The following is a 20,645-nucleotide window of genomic DNA, read 5'->3' as shown; positions in this document are numbered from 1 at the left end:
TTGACCGTTCTACTCTGAATGCGCAAAGTTAACACGCTTGTGACTTATTGTTAGTATAAGGCAGTTGCTGATTTTGCGGGGGTTAAAGGCATCATGACTCCTCCAAACCTTATCCTTTTTTTTAATTTTTAATACTTTTATAGTTTTTGTTTCTATGAATGCATAAAATTGTTCAATTTAATCTGTTGTGAAGATTAAATATGAAATTTTAGGCTCCGAAATGCGTAAAAAAATGGGTATTTAAAAAGTTTTACACAGGAGAAGGCGCCTCTCTCTCGGGGGGGTATTCCATACCCCCTAATCCTCGGGTCATGACCCCCCCCCCCCAAATTTGATGCTGAATCCGCCCCTGGTCAAAGTTGAGATCAACTCTCACGTATCAATACCGACCTTCGGGTAGAATCAATGAGTGAGTGATTAAAATAACAAAGGATTAAGAAAATAACATTGTATTTTATGTATCCATGTTCGTTATTTATTTATTCGTATCCAAACTCGAGTCCACAACATTTTAAAGAGCAGTTTCAGCCGCTCGTGTCAAAGCAATAATGCGGTCAATCGCTGGGATTCATGGGTCTTGGTCTATTCCTGTCATCCAGTTGCATCAAAGGCGTTTCTCTTCCGATGACGAATCCTTCCAGCTTCCCATCTCCTGGAGAGCTCTGCGAGGTGTTTGAAGTCGTCATATTGCTTGTTTCTTCACTGCTACTCGTCGTTCCGCTTGTTTCTTCACTGCTACTCGTCGCATCGCTGTTTTCTTCAGTGCTACTAGTCGTATTGGTTTTATCTTCACTGCCACTTGTCGTATCACTTGTTTCTTCACTGCTACTTGTCGAATTGCTTTTTTCTTCACTGTTATCTTCACTGCTACTCGTCGTAACTGAGGTTTCACTTAAAACTGCATTCACTTCACTCGTTTCCACCGGATTCGTAGTATTTTCCGCCATTAGGGAGAGGGCTGCGAGAAGAATTATGAAGAAAACCCTCATCATAAACCTAAGCCTGAGAAACCCGCAACTGAAAAGAAAGAAACTATAGATTATGTAATGAAATATCTCTGAGCATAATTAAACACCTATCATTTCGTCAGTTTAAGTAATCAAGCATTGTCTTTCTCTCATAACACCTGAGCAACTCATCAACAGATACGTTTGTCATCTACTCTAGTAAGAATGACATTGCGATTGATAAAACCAATTCATAAATAAATATCTAATGTATCTGTCATCGGTATATTGTGGACGTCCTGAGAGGAGTATGAGATAGCAGATGACTCCTAAGAATCGTAAGAAAAATAGGAAAATTCTATGTCAGTCATATCATCCTCGATCAATATTTTTGCCTTAGTCCAGCCGTAGTTATTTAGTGTATTTACTGTAGTCATAACTCAGTAATCAAGGAGAGGCGACCCCATGTTTATGTACAAAAAATAATTAAAATCGCCTCCACTACCACCGCCTGAGGTTCTGCAGATTTAAACATTCTACATAATGTACGTAAAGAGCTAGAATTTTGTGCGAAAAATCCACAGAGAAAAAATCATTCGCCTTGACCGGGATCCCTCGATTTCCGGCCGAGTGCTTTAGCCAGTTGAGCTACCGAGGCGTCATTCTTCCCTGTGGAAATTTGTGGACTATACCGGACAAGGTGGTATGGACTGCTGAGCATATTATGCGACGAGCAGTCCAAATCGTGCGCACGGCGCCACAGCCGGAGAGTAAAGTCCGAACTTTGAACACATATAGGTGTTCTCTCTTTGACGAATTTAAGTATACCGGGACTAGCCACGGTGATAACTTTTACGGGAGTCCCCCGCAATGCACAATTGTGCGAAAAATCCAGAGAAAAAATCATTCGCCTTGACCGGGATACGAACCCGGATCCCTCGATTTCCGGCCGAGTGCTTTAGCCAGTTAAGCCAGTTTAGCCAGTTTATCCCGGTCAAGGCGAATGATTTTTTCTCTGTGGATTTTTCGCACAATTGTGCATTGCGGGTGACTCCCGTAAAAGTTATCACCGTGGCTAGTCCCGGTATACTTAAATTCGTAGCTAGAATTTTTTTCAGCGACAGCGCATGATAAAGTAAATTTCAGATATTTATCTCATAACATGAGCTGCTGTAGTTGATTTTGAGGGCAAATAATGCGAGCTGTGTGCATTTTAGGAAACATGTTCAGGTATTTATGACAAATGGAAATATTTTCGTCGTAATGATGTGGAACTGAAATATAGTAAAATAAATATACTCTGAAGTTCAAATAGTTTTTTATTAGGTAATCTTTGTGGTTTGAATACTTTCATAAAAGCTGTTGTAAACTAATGAAAATACATAATAGAAATGTTACGACGTTTTTCGTACTGAAACTGGTTAAATGGATGTTATATTTTATAAGAAACTTGATTTAATGGTCACGGGAGAGTTATATTGGGGCAATTATAACCTTTGTACGTGAATGATTAAGTTGCATGCAAAGTTGTCTCGAGATTTACACATTTTTCCATAACCGAAGACTTTTTTGGCCCATGAGACACTAAACATCAAAACTCGACAAATATTTATCCTCAAAACGCACCTTGAGTTACACGTTGGGTGCTTATATTTACATGGTATCCTTAAAAATACAAATTAAAATAAACAGATTGAACTGCGATTACAATCGAATAATTTTTAGTATCAAAAAGAGTAAGGCAGTGTCTTTCTCGCAATGATTAATTTTGTTATAGAGTTTTTAATCAAATTAACAATCAACACATAACTCAAAAAAATCTCTTTTATGTAAATTATTTCACAACAGCATCAAAAGTAAGAAAAAAGTTTTCGCCCGCATAGCGAATTATCACTTTTAGTTTGTGTGCCAGGATTGACAAATGTATTCATGTTACAGGTTTAAGTTTTTTATTCTTTCCAATGAGATGTGTTTTGAGTTCTGTTTTATGTATGTTAATATTATTTTCCACTATGTAACATGCCACTGGTACGAATACTACGGAATCTTCTGATAAGCTATGTGGCTTAGAAGGTCCTGATTTAAAAATACAATAAGGGCAAAATTTTAAACTAAAAAAATAATAACCTGCGAGTGTGTAAGCCACGTTCAGCACTGTTTCCGGTTTTTAAATTTATGCTCTGTGTAAATTTATGCTAGAATTTCATTCAAAAACATCCATTTGTAATATTTTAGATTCAGTATGCATTTAAAACAAGAATTTCATTGGAAAATAATATATACTCACCATAGTTTGGGTGGACAACTTGAAATGTAAGTCTTCAGCGCCGAAGGATTTGCAATCAAACGCAGAAATTCTTTTAGCATGCAGAGATGAACCGATAGTAAACGCCTGTCTGTTGGTTGGAACTAGAGAAGAGTTAACACATCCCAGTGTCCCCAGCTGATCTCAACATTGGTCACGTGATTCTGTCTTCTAAGGACACGCCAAATTATCACGTAGTGGATAGCGGTTAGACTGACGCAAGAGGAAGAGGAAATATAATGGTCACGAAACGCGAAAACATTCCTCGAGAACTCTTGCAATTTTGGCCGAAGGAAATAAGCCTTAAATGGGTAAAAATGCTGGTGATATTAGATGTAAATTATATAAAAAATGTAGGCATCAAATGAAGTTCAATATTACCTAACCGCAATATTAAATAGAAACCAGTAGATTCAATAAACAAAAATAGGCATAAAGAATGTTTGATGAAACAGAACCAGTATGTTAGAGAGTTAACACTAGATTACACAGGAATTTTAGAATCGAAAAATATTTAACGATAAAGAGCCATCGTATTTAAAATTAAACAGTATATTCAATAGAAAATTTAGACATTAAAAAAATATATATTGTAAATGAACTACCGTCGAATCCGGAGACATTTTATATCCATTTGTTTATCTTAAGATAATTGAGCTTACGATAGTGTACGGGAAATATTAATACAAAATTAAAGAAGAGATATGAAAAAAATGATGACGACACTACCAACTCAAAAAGGTTACGCTACTTCACAATTAACCAAACTTTACGATAATTTTTCCGCATATTTTTCCAGACTCCTGGCTATTTTGTCTACAAAATATATAAAATTGGAGCACTGAAATCTCTATTTCATCGAAGGTGAGGGTAAATTCAATGCTATTTTTAATCAAATGGCCGTAATTAACTCAATCTTATGATTATAAATCATTAATTGAGATGAAATCGTCTTCAGACCATCAAGGGGGAGAAAAAGGCGGCTACATCATGCATTCATGTATTGTATCACCGTTTGTATGGTTAACTATGCTTTTTAATTGAACATATCTTTGACAAATAACTGGCGCTGCATTGTTGAGCTGAATTTTCATGTATACTTGGTGTAGGAATTGACCTTGTATATGTACTAGTAACAGTTTTCCAGTGGTGTTTAGCTGAGAGTTGGTTCAATGCACTTCTTGATTGAAGCTTGCGCGGCTAATAATGATATTTATCATTACGACCCGCACAATTATAATTAAACATACGGCTGCGCGCCGTGTGATGCACCCAGAGATATGGTCCAACCTTTCGTGGCCAACTGCAGGTCACTTGTTCATGGGTAATAATAATACTTGGCGACGGAGGCCTTTTATTTATTTCAAATGGGTAAGGAGGTTGATGGAGGGGAGGGCGAAGAAATGGAGGGAGGAGATGGAGAAATTTTACGGCCAACTGGGTTCCACGTGTTGTTTATCCTTTGTTTGTGGCTATTGCATTGAAAAAATTATTTGTCTTCGAAGTATTTTCTCAAATTGAAAAATAACTGTTATGAGTTCTATTCAATTTAGTTTATCTAAAAATAGCCTTTTTTATTGTATTTTTACTGCAGATTATTGTCAAGTATTTTGTCAAGTTGAAAAATAACTGTAATGATTTATTTTCAATTTCGTTTATCTAAAAATAACCTTTTTTTATTGTATTTTTGCTGTAGATTATAGTCAAATGCACTCTTGAATATAATTTTTGTGTCTGGTCATCTCATTACAGGGTGAGTGGTATCTCATAATAGATGAGGTTGAAAAGGTGGAATAATAATTTGCTAAATTTTTGAGGCATAAGTTTGAACTAAAACATATCGTTTATAATGGTATATCCTCTATATTATATTCAGAACCTCTTCATAAACGTAGGAGCAATTTTGATAATATATTTTCTCACAAACTCATCATGAATTTCATTGATGCCCTTGAATTCCTACAGGCCATCAATTTCAAGATGCGAATAAAGGGTTTTACAAATCGTTTATTTTTTTCGCAGCACGCTTATAATTACTCCTTTTTTCACCGTTATCAAGATTTGATAGTATAAAATAGTTTTTGTCAGTTATTTACCATAACTCGATTCGAGACAAAGTATTTTTCACGTATGTTAATATAACAAGGAATTGTTGTCATAGACGACATGAATCGAGATTACAATGCAAAACAATAGGACAGAAGATAAGAAAGTCTAAAAATGAAACCAGTAATTTCCTCATAATAATAAATAATTGATATTTTACATTTGGGCAGATAAAGATCCTCATACAAAGCTAACGAACCATAAAGAGTGCATGGATATTAGTTATATCGATACATTTGGTAAATTGAATACATTGATGCCTCGTTTGATGAGGTCAAACCGATTTTTTCCGGAAAAAAATTTAGAAAAAGTTCTCTCATGGGTCTATTCCAATTAAATCTCGTTAATATATCAATTTAATATAATAAACAAGGTGTATTGCATCTTATCATATCATATATCCCATTTTTCAATAACAATAAACATTTATTATCCCTAAATGACGAATATTCGACATTCCTTTCTTACTACAAAAAACATGGCGTAGTTGAAAGCAGATTTTTTAAAAAGATAAAGGCACTTTCCGAAATGCAATTAGGTTAAAAATTCAACCACAGCGAAATTACCGTGGCATCATAAAATTTTCACAATTTTAAAAATTATCTCAAAAGTAGGAAGTATGTTGTAGATTTATTCAAGGTAAATAGCGCTATCTAGAGAGCCTGGCAGCCAAATACAGTATAAAAGAGGTAAAATCCACAACTGAGGTAAAAAAGCAAGATCTTGACGCAAAAATCCCACGGAGAAAATAACCGTTTGCTTTTATTTAAAGCCGAATGCTTTCATCTATGCGGAATTTTCACACAATTTGTACATTGCGGGTGACTCCGTAAATTTTTCACTGTGGCTGAACGCGGCATACTTGAATTAAGCTCTTGACGTTCATGTTTTAGATACAGGATACATTTGTAACTTCCACACGATAATTAATGACCAAGTTTTGCGCGGTATATGTCATAAACTATATGATCCTCAGCTTTAGTCAGCGATTATTGGTCAAGATCCATAAAGAGTAACCGGCTTTGTGGCTTGGAAGGGGGAGTGGAAGAATTAAGAAAAAAAGGAGAGGAAAATGAAAGGAGATCTGTGAGTTACTTAGGAAGGCAAATAATGGTGTATAAAATGGCATTAGATCGAAGGAAATGGGCTTTTTCATTACCTACATATAAAAATCATTGCTTTTAACTTAAAAATGTTAGTTTTTAGAAGCATTGTACCTTAATAAGGGCAAAAAAACTTTTGACAATCCTAAAATATCAGCTCCTAATGACTATAAGGTAAACAGAGTTAAAGACTGCCTATTCGCCACTTTAAAAACGTATAGAAGTAAGAAATAATATATTCAGATCCGTATTATGGAGGAAACGTATTTTCCCATAAGGAAAGGTTACATTAACAGAGCGTTAAGATATATTGGGCATCAATGGAAAATTATTCTCAGAAATTGGGTAAGTACAATATTTTATACTGGGCTTAGCTACATTTTCCTTTCAATATTTGAATTAAACTGTTAGAGCCCAGTGCAATTTCAGAAAGAATACATTCCAGCCACTTTTGAGAAAATGCATGAATTTTTTCTGAGAGTAATATGAACAACAACCTATTGAGTAGGCATATTTTTTATGTCCCATTTAAGTCCCAATATAAAATATAATTAATGTTATAAAATAAGAAAGTATACGATGAAGTCTTCCTAAATTACTTTTATTAACATAAGATATTTTGGTATTCACCTGACGCTTATCACCATGGAAGATCGGTATAGAAGTAAAAAAGAAACTCTGAGAAACCAAAGATAAATGGCATTTGGAAGCGTCTGAAAAACGTACTCAAATGTAGTCAACAGTAGAAAGTAATGCTAAAGGTATCTTAAAATACCATTTGAGGGTTTTATTGAATTTAAAATTCTATTTATTCAAGTTTACTTATGTCTCTCTTTCCTCAGATCATAAAAGAAAAAAGTTATAAACAAGTACCATACATGTATATGTAATTTACATGAATAACATTTGCCAAAATCAAGACGTTAAATGCTGCACTCGCTAGAACAACTTTTTAAATGTTTTTCACCCTATATTTTACTAAAACTTTTTAGTTACTTTTTCCTTCCTATTTATTTGCGGTTAATCCATTGTTTATTTAAAACCTTTTTATCGACTAAAATAATTTTATCTGTCCCTTTAATTGTACCACCGAGATAGTCCTGAATTTCATGAAGCGATTGATAATTTGCGTTTGCAAGCATGTTCACGTGTTCTGTTTAACATTCGATAACCGCGGAGAGCAATTTTAGCGTGATTAATGCTTCATGTTGATGAAAAAATACTCCCGGCGAAACTCTCTTGAGGTGCGTCGCAGGATAATACGTGGAATCTAGAAATGAGATCTAGAAGAAGTCGTAGATGTACATGAAAATGTAATCCCTTTTTACTTACATACTTACAGCAGCTCAGATGCTCTTACTCAGTTACTAACCTGGTTCTCTAATTACACTGGAGAACATCTATATTGTAATCTTAGGCCTTTGACTTGTTTTTGACTAAAGCCTAAATTTTTGGCCTCTGGATAAGAAGCCTCAGTTATTATCTGTCACGTAAAGAATTCATGCTACAGGATACCTTATTTTTGTCTCATACGTCATAATAAATTTGCAAATGAAGAAATTTAAAGGGAAATCATGCCTCACATATTGTCCATAGGGAATGATTTTATTTATGCAAAGGCACAGGTAAGCGTGAATGGATACATATCAGTGTAGGCAACTCGTGCAACACCAAAGCTCCCTTACGAAGCAATTATCGGGCAACATGCCTGTGTCACACTATATTATATCCTGCATAACTGCACTGCTATGTAGTACCTGTCGCTGGTCTCCTTCGGCGTAAGTCAAGCAGTGCTAGTCGGATAAGGATAATGTCAGCCAATTGGAGAGCAATGATCCCTCCTGTGATCGACGCTCACATCTAGCCGAGGGTGGTCACAATTACACAAGAAATAGAGAAAAATTTGACGTGCCAGAAAATTAACCACAGTTTTGAAATCAACGTGTCAATTTTACCACAAACAAGCTCCAAAACCGAAGTCAAGAGAAAATAAGTTAAAAAGTAGGTAACCCGTGCGAAAATTCGCAATTTCACGCTATCAAGGAATAAGTATGATAAGGAAAAGGTGTAATTGGGTTTTAATTAAGTAGATTCTTTCACAAATATACAAAATATATGAATAAAATACAGGCAAAAGAGTCTGGTTCTAGTAGGAACAGTCGTGACGCCTGTTACTGAATAATGGCACGCAATTTATAAAACTTCTTTAAAGGCAATATTAGGAGTAATAATGTTGTAGAATAAAAATTGTGGAGTTGATATACCTTGAGCGAGTAACCAACATGGAAAAATCGAAACTTTGGAGCAAAATTATTGGTTGAATAGTAAAATTTAAGATTGTAATTGTATTTTTCGTCAAAAGTCGGTGGTTCAACGTTTAAAATGATACCTAATTTGTCTATGTAGGTGCAGTATTAACGAAGCATTTACGGAATGACAGAAAAACACCTTTCTGTAACAATATATTATGTGATTTTTCCCCGGTGTTATTTTTGTTCGATATCTCCGACTATATTATTTCATCTCTGATACACTTGCTGTATCCGTTTGCTTCCAATCAGGCGAGTCTTAACCGCGGCGACGGTAATTGTAGCTAAGCCTTTGTGGCCTTATTCTTCCTCTTTTGTCTGGATTCCTTATGGGTTGTCGGCCGTTCACGAACTCCGTGGTACTGAATCGCTGTCGCTTGGTTCGGCGAACAACTCCGTCCGCATCATCAGCCCACACAGTGATGTGACCCACTTGGATGCCGGGCCGTGAATTATCCGCTACATTATTCATTCTAGGCTCCGGTTTAGCAAAGATGATGGCCAACAGTGACAGCAGAAATGTTGCCATTAAAGGAAGATGTAAAAATTTCATGGTGTTCCCAATAGAATCAGCTTCGGAACTGCGAATAGATAATGGAGAAGGCGATCCATTCTAAAATATTAAATCACACTTGACATTGCCCTAACCTTTAAACGCCTAGCGCAGTGGCGTAACTATAGGGGAATAAGGGATACAGATCCCCCCAAAGCCTCAGAGAAAAAAAATTATAAAACTATAGTCTAGTTTTGACATACAATAACTACATCTGGTTAAAGTTCTATTTCAAGTGCCAAAATGATTTCCAGGCTTGTCATTTATCAAACACTTTCCCTGACCTACCCTTGCCAGGGTGGGGGGTCGCCCACCAAGGTCTCCTCATCCCCTCCCTCAGCATACTCCTAGTTACACCACCGGCCTAGCGTGTTTATATGATAACAGCAAACATTTCTTCGTCTACATACCCACCCTTACCCCATTTATCAAATTTTCGTTACCCGTTTTGGGTAATAATATCTCTACATATATTTAAGGTAATAATGGATTTCTCATTCGGGACAATGTAATGAGGCCCTGATATTTTATAGCTATTTTGTTATTTTTTTACTTCATGGTTGCAAGAGAAGAATTGTATAGCGACCATTTTTTTTTAGCGTATCTGTTACTTTGGTTCACATTTTCGCAACTGCAAACACTCTTGCTTGAAGCGTCCCAAAAATTATATGCATATGCTATTTTACACTGTAGCTAGTAATACATTTAGTCCAATACTATTATGTAACGATATCAGTTAGAAAGCCATGAAACCAGAGTTTGGAATTCTGCAATATAACAAGGGTGATTCATGGTTTATTTCTCTGTACAACGATCCGACTGAAATTTCATTATACCTTCAGGAGGTAGACACTTTTTTCAGCAACAAAGCTGAGCTATATCATCATCACTCGCTTTAAATTCAATATTGAACTTGAGGCGTGGGATTAGCATGCATCGGGCACTATGGCCTGAATGTAACACAGGCTTAAAGATCATTACTCCGGAGGGGCCAACCATGGCACTTTTCAAACATCTTTGCAGCTGACCCAGTCGTGCAAGCTAGGAATGTTTCGAGTGGCGTCGCAGCAGGTGGTGGGACCGAAGAGAGGGCTTGCTTTGGTGGCTCAGTCTTGTCAGTGCTTCGCATGAATGTGACAACGTTGTTTGACTAGGCGAGGGTGTGAGGTGCGCTTGGGGACAGTGATTGGCTGCAAATCGTGCTGGCGCAGGGTTCTTTACCCCTCGTTTCGAACTTTCAATGGACAACTCTGCCGGCTTGAGTGTATGTATTTGGGATGGTTAGAGAGAGAAGCCGGCGTTGCCAAGTTTTCTCAAAAGACTTTGCCATTGAATTGAAACTGAAGACTGTCAAAAACTCTCTTCCCACTTAGCAACATAGCTAACTTACTCACAAAGCACACATGACCTAGGTCTACAAGCGTCGGAATTTCACGGAGGCTAGACTCCTTCCATCGTATTCTGGTTGGCTTTCAGGAAGTCACGTGCCCTACGTCCTCACCCCCTACCAAAATCAGTCCTGCCTCTCAGTTGGAAGATATTTGAAATGAACTATAGTCTCATTTCTAGGTGTATTACTTATTTAACACCTACGCTATTACCTTGAAAATTTCAGAATAAAGAGTAAAATCCTGTCAGTATTAATTGGCATCCTAAGCATGAAGATGCAGCCTTAACCTTTTCTCTGAGGTAAATATTTTCATATTTGAGATACAGTTAAATGCTGGCAAGAGGTTTTTTTTAAAGAACCAAAGAAACATTTTATTTATCATTCATATTCAATCATTAATAGAAAATCATCTAACTGCAAGGGCGTACCCAGGATCATAACTGGGGGGGCGGGGAGACAAGCCGGCAAGCAACCTAAATCTCCTGAGCAAGTATTTCGCTCGCATGCCCACCATGGTTCTAAACATTTGATAATAATTTATACATTTTCTTCATTAGCCTTTAGTTTACTCCTTAAATTCGGAGAATTTCGAGAATATTACGTAAGTTTCCAACAAACGATACGCCAGGAAATCATATCGAAAAGAAACCATGGGAGAGCGTAACGAGTCCTCTAAAGAATAATTCGCGGTGTGAAAAAAAAAATTCTCCATTCATCATAAACATATCTCATAACTTCGGAGTGCAACAGAAAATTGCGTTGCGGTCTGCACGATCAAATTTGTAAGAGGAGATAGGAATGATGATATTTCCTAAATATTTTTCATGGAAACGCAAATAAGAATGATTTATCTTTTAGGTTACTTAGGTAGGAGGTTGACATACGACATCAAGACAGCTGGTTTATGAAGAAAAATGAAAAAGTCCTTATTCCATGAAAAGAAATAGGCAGAAATATCTCAAAAGACGTTGACTCTCGGTAATATTATTATATCCATTGAACTTCCACCGATATTAAAAGAAAATAACACATTTTCATACAAAAAATGGCGAGACTCGAGTTCCTTGAAATAATAACATTGCGGGCCTTGTGCGTTTTGCCAGAAACGGTTAAATATGTTACATCAAGTTATTGAATATATACAGAATTCAAATGACAGTGGAAAAGTAAGCACAAATTTCTTGATTGAAGTTCTTACGCGTTCATTGTAGCTGTCGGCGATTTTTTTGGGTATGCCCTGCGTGTTTGTTATGTTTTTGCTCGACGTTTCGTGGCCATTGCAGGCCACTTTTTCATAGGTAATTCAGGTAGTCTTTCTATCAGGGATGGGAATTGAAACGGAACGAAAATGTTTCCTTTCGATCCGGAGGGAAACGAAAACACGAGCCCTAGGTTTAGTTTCGTTCCCGCACGAAATCACCGAGGAGTTTAGTTTTGACCCGGGACGAAACTTTAACCCCGTGAACGAAACTAAATTAATCGAAACCCCGACGCTCATAGTTAAGCTTCGATTCCAGAAGTTGAGTGGATGGGGAAAGAAAGGAATAGTTTCGACCCATTTCATGACAGAATGTATTGACTTTAAAGTATATAGCTTCGTTACATTACGACTGAACACTGCGTTGCGCATTATGAGCGGAAAAGTGCCCCAATCATCAAGATGCGGTAGGGTGAACCTCTACTTCATTAAACCGTACTTCGTACTGGGATGTGGGTCAAAACTAAACCTTTTGGAGGTGAAGTTCGTTATCTCTACGGTGGGAAACATTATCTGCGTTTCGTTTCGTCCAAGAGGTTTACTTAAGTATCGACCCGAAGTAGTTTTGACTCCGATTCCGTTTTACCTTGATTTTAGCTCTCCGGGTTTTATTCATTTTCGTTTTGTTTCTACATTTCGCTGGTGGGAACGACACTATTGACATTTTACCGGTTTTGGCTTTCGCTTTGTTTCGATTGCCATCCCTGCTTTCTGATGAGCGTATTTATATGCAAGAAGGTTGAAAAGGGAGGGGGTGAAGGAGTTAATTTGAAAATTATCGTCATCTACATACTACTTCACAAGTTGCCTAAAAAGACGTGTGGAAGGGGGTGTTAGGACACCAGCCGTTCACATATAAAGAGCACATGCTCAAACAAAAATACGACCAGTATTCATTGTAGTCCTTTATGCTTCTGGGCAGAAAAAATTCCCATATCTATCCGCTCGGTAAATATCTCTATTAATTAATCCCTTCCGTTGGTCCTAGATATACTTTGGGGCTCTAATAAGATCTCCGTGACCTTCGCATATCTCTTAAATATATATATTGCCGATAAAAAGGCCTAACGATCGATACGGTAGCAACTCTGACAGCGGCCCATTGCTAATTTGAAAGAATTCCCCATTTTCTATAGCATTTCCTCATAAACAAGAATGTCTCTTGTACCACCACCTAACTTTTGTTACCTAGTAACAAAAGATTCACGATTGCAGGTTGCCTGTTTCCAGCAACTGGCAGCAAGGCAAAAAAAAACTTAGAATGGGTTAGTCGTAGAAAGCGTTATATGTTGGACGGAATGAATAAAGAAAAATGCGTTTTTAAGGGAAAAAATCTATACTTAACTATTAAACTATTAAAAATTTACAACTGAGAAAAAATCATGAACTTCACGTCCCAAAAGAAAGCTGTTTACATAGAAATCTAAAATCTAAAACATTTGCATTTAAAATTCAATACACATGTACATTTTTATTAAGTAATCACATTAAAAAAATAAAATTTCGAGAAAAATATGCATTTCAAGTATTGCACATATGAAAATCAGTGTAATTGGCAATGGTATTTGAATATGGCTCCTAGTTTCAATTCTCAAATTTCCATCGAAGAATTGAAATATTAACTACACTTAAAACTTTTCACACACACAAGCGTTATTGGATACAACGAAACAGCAGGATCGACATATGCGGGTACCATTAAAATAACGTTATTTCCTATAGAAATATGTCATAAGTAATTACCAGACATATAAAGAATAATGACTTCACAAAGTCAATGCTTCACACAAAAATTCAAAATATAATCTTTTTACATCGCTAGAACAAAAAAATGGTACATTTTTCCCAAGTATTAAATTTAATTATACTTTAAACATTTTCAATTCATTAAATTTGTGGAGAAATAAAGATTTAAATTCTGTTATACTCTTGAACAATCATTAACGATCAGGAGAAAATATGACATCGAAGTCGTAGTTAATCAGGGGAAATTATTCCTAAAGCACACAGTGATGAATAACTAAGTAGGGACGGATTTGTCATATGAACAGACAGAGTTACACCACTTGAATATTTCGTGTGGCAGAAATAGAGTAGGGAGATGCGGGAAGAGGAAAATTAAAATGAAGCAATTTCTAGTGCATAATTACAACTCCGGAGAGAAAAAAAACACGTTGAGCCACCATTTTTGTACATCTCATACGACATCGATACAATTGATGCACGAGTAAGGGTGTCAAAACTATAAATTAGAACAAGTCTACAGCTTTTTTTTATCAATGACGGCCTTCGGAAGGGATAAGAATAATTAAAATTGTAGCTTTGACAATTGATCCGAGAGGACTACGATAAGACTAAACGATCGCTTGCTCTGAGTGAAGAAAACATGAATAACCACGAACAAATCGATGAGAAAAATGCGTCAATAATCTTTAAATTACACTTATTTCACACATAAAAATAATAATCAGTTAAAAAAAAAACTCAAAGGTAAAAAAACTTCATATTTGCAAAACTTCATTTTTTCATAATATCCTCGAATATTTGGCCAGGGGAAGAGTTAATACTGAATTCACAGTGAATGAATCCAAATAGTGTCGCTAACACACATCTACATTGAAGGTGGGACGGATAAAAAACAAACATTTAGTAGGCAATTAAATATTTTTTATTGCGCATAGTTTTGAAATGCATAATGAAGGAGGGATGACATAAATAGCATTAAAGAAAAAACTTCAGCTATTTGGTCACGGAGCAAGGTTGTTAATGTCCACAAAAAGCGCCCTAACATAAGGATGATTAGTCTGGATAAGAAGAATAATGCCCTCACTCACGTTCACATAGAAGATTCTCCGAGCAAATTATGAAAGGCTACGGTAGACGAATGTACTTTTTTATGGTAAAACAGGATTTATTTGAAGAAGTATCTTGCAAACTGAACAATTACGCTTAAAAAATGAAAAATTCATATGCAAATAAAAAGTTAGTTAAGAAACAATTAAAACTCAATATCACTACATTTTTCCAACCGTAGGATGAAGTAAAATCATCAATAAAGTTGTAAACCCTTTATAATACTTAAGAAATAGTAATAAAACACTCTTTGTCAATCAAGGGAAAGTTTTAAAGAACACAGTTCAACGTGAAGTAAGGAATGACATGTACAAATGATGCAGACACCGGATCACCACTCAAGTACTTTGCATAGCTCAGATGTAATTGACGAATTAGGGGTGAAAGCAGCCTAAACTTATCATCACGTAAACAAGTCAGTTAAACATTATGTACTGGTGTTGCCCTAAGAAATAAATTCACCTGTTTGGTACCAGCGTCGGAACAATAAAGGCCACCAGGAGAGCTCAGATAAGATAATTGGAGCACAGAGAACTCTTGACAAGAAGTTTGTAACGCTCACTTGCGGATTCACCGAGAGGAATGCGAGGGATTACATACGTCCACAAGCTATTTACGAAAGAAAACAGAGGGGAAAGGGTGGAGGGGGAGGATGAAATGTTTAGCTAGCCGAGGCCGCGAGTTTTCCGGTACAGTCATCGATGCTAATCGTTTTTATTCCTCACCGGGCGACATCGTTTCGACGCCCACCTTTGACCCTCTGGACACGGCGGTTCCTTCGGCTGCTCCTGGCTTTTGGACGGTGCCCTCACTATTGAATAAGGCACGAGAGTAAGATTACCATAGCTGCCTCCCGTCTCCCTGACTTCATCATGGTGAAAGAAATGTTCTTGTCGATCCTTCCGCGGTGACTTCGCAGAGCTTGGGGCACGGCCGTGGTCGACAGCTTTGCTCGAGGGATCCGGAAAAGCTGCAGAGGTGGAGAGATCGGTGAAAGTTGATTGCATACCTTCCAATCCGATGGGAGACATGGTAGATTTCTGCTTTAGGACCAACTGCACGGGCTCAAGTGTGGGGTAGCTCCCTTTAACAAATGAAGACACAATGAAATTTATTGTAACTACACAATTTCATCGAAAGATATAATTAATTGTTTCAGGCGTGACTTTATGGAATATACTTAACATAATGAGAAGTAAAGAAAACTTTATAATTCAACATATCGATGGATAAGTTCTAACAACACGTACCTCAAAAACAGCAACTTTTCCGGAGAGCAAAAAACGATTAATTTTTTTAATTGTATACAATTTTCATTTAAATTAAAAACCAAAAATACATAAAACTGAAAAGAAGCTGAAAACGGTAGTACAATAAAGCTATAATCTATACTCTCCAAACTCAAACGCCCAAAATTTAAATTGCCTCGCCTCACAAAATTGCTTGTCCTTTGGCCAATGACTCTTGGCCTCCGACTACTGCCCCTCCCCCGTCTAATATCCCCCGACGTGACATAGCAATTGAATGAGATGAGGAGCAGGTGACACACACTTTAGCTGTAGATAAAGTGGTACCGAGGACCTACTCACGCTAACCACGCTACTCCTGGCTTGTCATCTTGTTTGTGTTTAGTAGAGATTATGATACACGAAGTTACACTACTCAATGTCATAACTTTCACATCGACAGATGTTACGGAATTTATATGAATTAAAACAATATTTATGCTAACATGTCAGAGTGAATGAAAGTGAGCGTTCAATAAGGCTGCTCATGAAATTTGTGAGTAACAAAACCACTCATAAGTTCTCATTAATTGCTAGTTATACATTAAACTGGATTAGAAAATTACATTGTTAAAATTGTATTTTATTGAAATCCAGATATTCTCATTTACCACGAGGGTAAAATTTAGTTTAATAATAACAGTAAATATAATAATAAATAGAAATTATACCCATTATTACTATTTTGAATCAAATTTGGAAAAACTTTGCGGAAAAATTTACGCTAAGCTCATTGGCGTCTGCATGTGGTCAGCTCAGGAAAAAAGAATTTTCCTCGTAATACTCTCATAACATCGGGTAATTTCAAACCGCATTTCCCTTGTACGGCGGAAATTAAAACATATGAGTCGCAGGATGACAACGCGTAAAAGACGCAACTACGAATTCTTCCTCATATTCTCAGAAGTATGCTTCGTTCACGTCTTACCCAGAATTGAGTTTACTCTCGTCGGGACAGCTGTAAATGCAGCCGAGATATTCGTAACGGAAACTTCTTTAGAGCGCAATGACTCCGGTGGGGTAGAGGGTAAAGTATCATGCTGCGATCCAGAAGTTCCAATGGATCCAACCTCAGTGACGTTTAATTTGATGCCGCACACTAAATATGCAAATTTATCTGACCTTAAAAACTTTACAGAGCCTAGCGCGAGGTCAGTGTTGCTTTGCCATGATATATTTAAGACGCCCAAAATTTCAGAAGCATGAGCCGTGAAGCATAGGGAAACACGTACTGGAAATTGAGTATTGAGGGGGGCATAGCAATACTGAATTGAAAATAGAAACCCAATTAATCCAAAGCGGCTTTTATATTTACTTTCCCTCTACATTTACGACTTTCTAAGAGTTTTCCCTTGAAATGGGGAGGAATCACAGGCCGCGATATATCGTACATGGAGCTAGTGATTAGGGGCACTGAAGTGGTGCATAAGGACGCGGAAAAGACAGTTAAAATTCACTCCGTAGTGAACTACGAAGTACCAAAATACCAAAATGATCAATTATCATCGAAAAACAATTTTCCGATTTTTCCGCTTTTTAGTTAATTTGCCGGCTTTTACTCAACAGAAATGGTAATTGTATTCAGGATACTGATTTGATTTTATTAGAAGACAATAATCGCAAAAAGACGCGTGCCGGGAAACTGAATAATTACCAAAAATTCTGTAGGAGGGCAAAGTTTAAATTTCTTCAGCCAAAAATAACCTGGATGGGTTCCCAGCAAGATAAGACCAAATTCATGCACCAACGAAAGACTCACGGAGAAAAGAGCTTGCTTACCTGAGGAGGACGGAGTTGATTCGGTGTTAACCATCTTCTTGTCACCCATGGACTGGTTATTCCTGATCGTGGCTGGTTCAACAGATGACCCATTCTTCCTTCGGGTTGTACCTCTCTCTTGATCGGCCTCAGGTTTGGGTGAAGGAGCAGGCGAAGTATATCCGTTCTTCCTCTTTGGTGAGTCGTTCTTAGCACTGGGTTGAAGGGTGGCTGAAGGAGCAAGCAAATTTGACCCATTCTTCCGATGTGATGTACCGTTCCCACGATTCGCTTCAAGGGTGGGTGAAGGCGTAGATAAGGGTGAACCGTTTCTCTTATGTGGTGCACTGTTTCCGCGATTGTCTTCAACGGGTGGGGAGGAAGAAACGAGCGAGTTCCTAGGACTACTCTCAGCGCTGGGTAGAGGATTGGGTAATGATAGGTTTACTTGAATACCATCGCCAAAGTCCTCATTTATCATAGGAGCCGGTAAAAGTGGAGAGTGGCTCTTCTCAATCATTACTGATTCGTATTTTTGACTCACTCCGCGAACGCTGTCACTGGAATCATTACGAGTCAACGTAGCAACAAAAGTGTTTGATCCCGCAGGAAAATGGAATTTGGAAGAAAAGAACTTCAACTGGCCCTCATCTATTACCGCGTCGATCAGTCGCTCTTTTTCCTCCAGTAATTTGAATGCGGATCCGTTCTTCGGCTCCGAGACCGAACCATTCTGATGGCTTTCATCATGCAAAAAGCGTTGCTGGAGCTGACTCCCGCGATATGTATGGTTCACCTTAATTTTCAACTCTTGCGAATTGTTTCTGCCGTGGTCCTCCATGAACATGCGGCTTGGGCTGGTGGTGGTTGTCGAAGTGAAAGCAGCTACTTGTTTATCAGGGGTGTAAGTTGAACCATCTAAGTTCGCAGCAATCGCATCAGTCTGGCTGGAACTCTTATCACCCCTGCGTTTGTCGTATTTGGCGTCAGACTCCCAGGAGCGGTCGGTTTCTGGATTGACGTGCGATGTAGAGTGTAGCAAAGCGTAATTATGGTTCTCGGTTGTTGAAGATATCGTCACGCCTGATGATGTGACAGCAGGGACTACGGAAGCATATTGACGAGACAAAGGTATCCACGGTCCTGGTTCTCCATCTGTTATTCCAATATGTGGACCACCTTCTGTAACCGAATGTGACGGTAACTTCTTTCCAGCTGTCAGATCTTCACTCGGCTTTCTAACAGTATCCAGCGCGTACTGAGACACCCCGCAAATTGTCAATAAACTCACAACTATGACGGTGGATAGTAAAGTCATCCTCGGGCAGGAATTGGTTTTCGATCGCGAACAAGTACTTAAAAGTCTGACACGGTCAGACCGACTTGGATGTCTTCGTGGCCGAAATATTCGGCTGTGTCCTATCACGACCGGCAGACGAATGCCTACTGAACTGCACAACGAAATCAAAGAATGCCCTGCAGCGAATTTTTCCGAAATGCCAAGCGCAGAGTTTAAACTTGAAAAAAAAAACTGTCGACTCTTATTGGTTCTAGTCAAATTGGTGCAGTGAATCCCTCTGTGCGCGAAGCAGTCACGGCATTTCGATTTCGACAACCACGAATATTACAAAATTGGACTGTCAAGTCGGCGTCTAAACGTGTTGTCATCCACCGCGCATTTAAATGGATTTACAAAAATCGTCACTCCCATCGCTGACGGACAAAGTGATCCGAGATTCACTAGGAAATTAGGCATAATTAGGGATTTTAACCGAAATTTATATAAATGACGATGTGAGCCATCAAATTCATTCCTTTTCAATACTTTTCTTGCAATTACAAACATTTAAATGCAACATATTAGAAAAAGTGGATCATATTGCATGGGCGTACCCAGCGGGGTAAGGAGGGGGGAGTACCCAACTGCCCCCCCCCCCCGTAGAAGCGAAAATAAATTAAGTCAACACAAAAGTTATGAAAACACTTTGCAAGTGCAGAAAAATGATATTAGTATAAGACATTTAACTAAAATAAAAATCATTATTTTTTTCAAGCAAATAATTATAAAAACTAATTAATTGCTGTCATAATTTTACTCAAAGATTCGGTTTCTTTAAACTTTTCTGTGCAAAAAAGTTACAACTTGAACGACCGCGGCTAGTTTTGCCCCCCCACCAGTTTTGTTTTTGGGTACGCCAATGTCACATTGCACCCATAACAGCGCCGCTGACAGTTTTGAAGGCCGATAAAAAAGTGAACGGAGTGGCAAAATAAATCAACTTACTATGAGATGGAATTGGGCCTCCCTTATGCAGTTCCCCCTGCCGTCAACAAAGACGCATCGTTTGAGACTATTTAACTTCTGCCTAGTATCGTATATGGTGGCATTTGCCGAAAAGAATTCCCTTCACGAGCCGAAGATAATTTTTAGCCGAAGATATCGCCGGCTCCGGCGGCGGCGGGGTGACGTCCTCGCCTGTCAAACATGCCTCGCTTGGGTAGGTTACCCTTATCTAGGGAATGGCTATTCGTGTACGAGTAATTTTTATGTTTTTAATGTTTTATTATAAAAATATTAGCTATAAACAGTAATAGTTATTTTTTAGCCGTTATACTTTAGGCTTTGTTTTAACTTTCGGCCATTTCGTTATTTATGATCGGAGCACTTTGTGTTTTATATCGTTCTTCTTAGTTTTTTTATTACTTTAAATATATACTATTTAGATTGAGATATTATGAGAAAGTAAAAAATTTAATAATTCCATTAGAGGTGCTAG

General features: G+C 37.6%; 2 protein-coding genes across 4 annotated transcripts; both read right to left on the bottom strand.

Moving 5' to 3' along the window:
* Positions 1-433: 433 nt before the first annotated feature.
* Positions 434-3,592, bottom strand: LOC124162025 (cell wall protein IFF6-like). The gene is made up of 2 exons (XM_046538352.1): positions 3,235-3,592; positions 434-1,032 (listed from the first exon to the last, which is right to left on the bottom strand). Exons 1-2 carry the CDS (start codon positions 3,312-3,314, stop codon positions 555-557), a joined length of 558 nt encoding a protein of 185 aa, XP_046394308.1. The 5' UTR covers positions 3,315-3,592; the 3' UTR covers positions 434-554.
* Positions 434-19,797, bottom strand: LOC124162023. 3 transcript variants are annotated; one of them, XR_006865473.1, is made up of 3 exons: positions 17,890-19,797; positions 15,287-15,908; positions 434-1,017 (listed from the first exon to the last, which is right to left on the bottom strand). XR_006865473.1 is itself a non-coding variant. In XM_046538349.1 (2 exons), the coding sequence occupies exons 1-2, from the start codon at positions 19,184-19,186 to the stop codon at positions 15,529-15,531; spliced, it is 1,677 nt and encodes a 558-aa protein (XP_046394305.1). In that variant the 5' UTR covers positions 19,187-19,797; the 3' UTR covers positions 13,291-15,528. The 3 variants fall into 3 exon arrangements, 1 of the variants encoding a protein (XP_046394305.1); XR_006865472.1 differs by lacking the exon at positions 434-1,017 and adding an exon at positions 8,046-9,351; XM_046538349.1 differs by lacking the exon at positions 434-1,017 and having other exon boundaries at positions 13,291-15,908.
* Positions 19,798-20,645: the final 848 nt, after the last annotated feature.

Source organism: Ischnura elegans, chromosome 7 (assembly GCF_921293095.1).
Source record: "Ischnura elegans chromosome 7, ioIscEleg1.1, whole genome shotgun sequence".
NCBI lineage: Eukaryota > Metazoa > Arthropoda > Insecta > Odonata > Coenagrionidae > Ischnura > Ischnura elegans.
This window is presented reverse-complemented; position numbering and strand designations above follow the sequence as displayed.

What these genes read in the sequence shown, in the direction of transcription:
- LOC124162023 (XM_046538349.1), bottom strand. Translation starts at nt 19,186, where the DNA reads ATGACTTTACTATCCACCGTCATAGTTGTGAGTTTATTGACAATTTGC. An exon ending in ATCAACTCCGTCCTCCTCAG is followed by an intron (nt 15,909 to 17,889) that starts GTAAGCAAGCTC and finishes CATTTGTTAAAG; the next exon opens with GGAGCTACCCCACACTTGAG.
- LOC124162025 (XM_046538352.1), bottom strand. Translation starts at nt 3,314, where the DNA reads ATGCTAAAAGAATTTCTGCGTTTGATTGCAAATCCTTCGGCGCTGAAG. An exon ending in AGTTGTCCACCCAAACTATG is followed by an intron (nt 1,033 to 3,234) that starts GTGAGTATATAT and finishes CATAATCTATAG; the next exon opens with TTTCTTTCTTTTCAGTTGCG.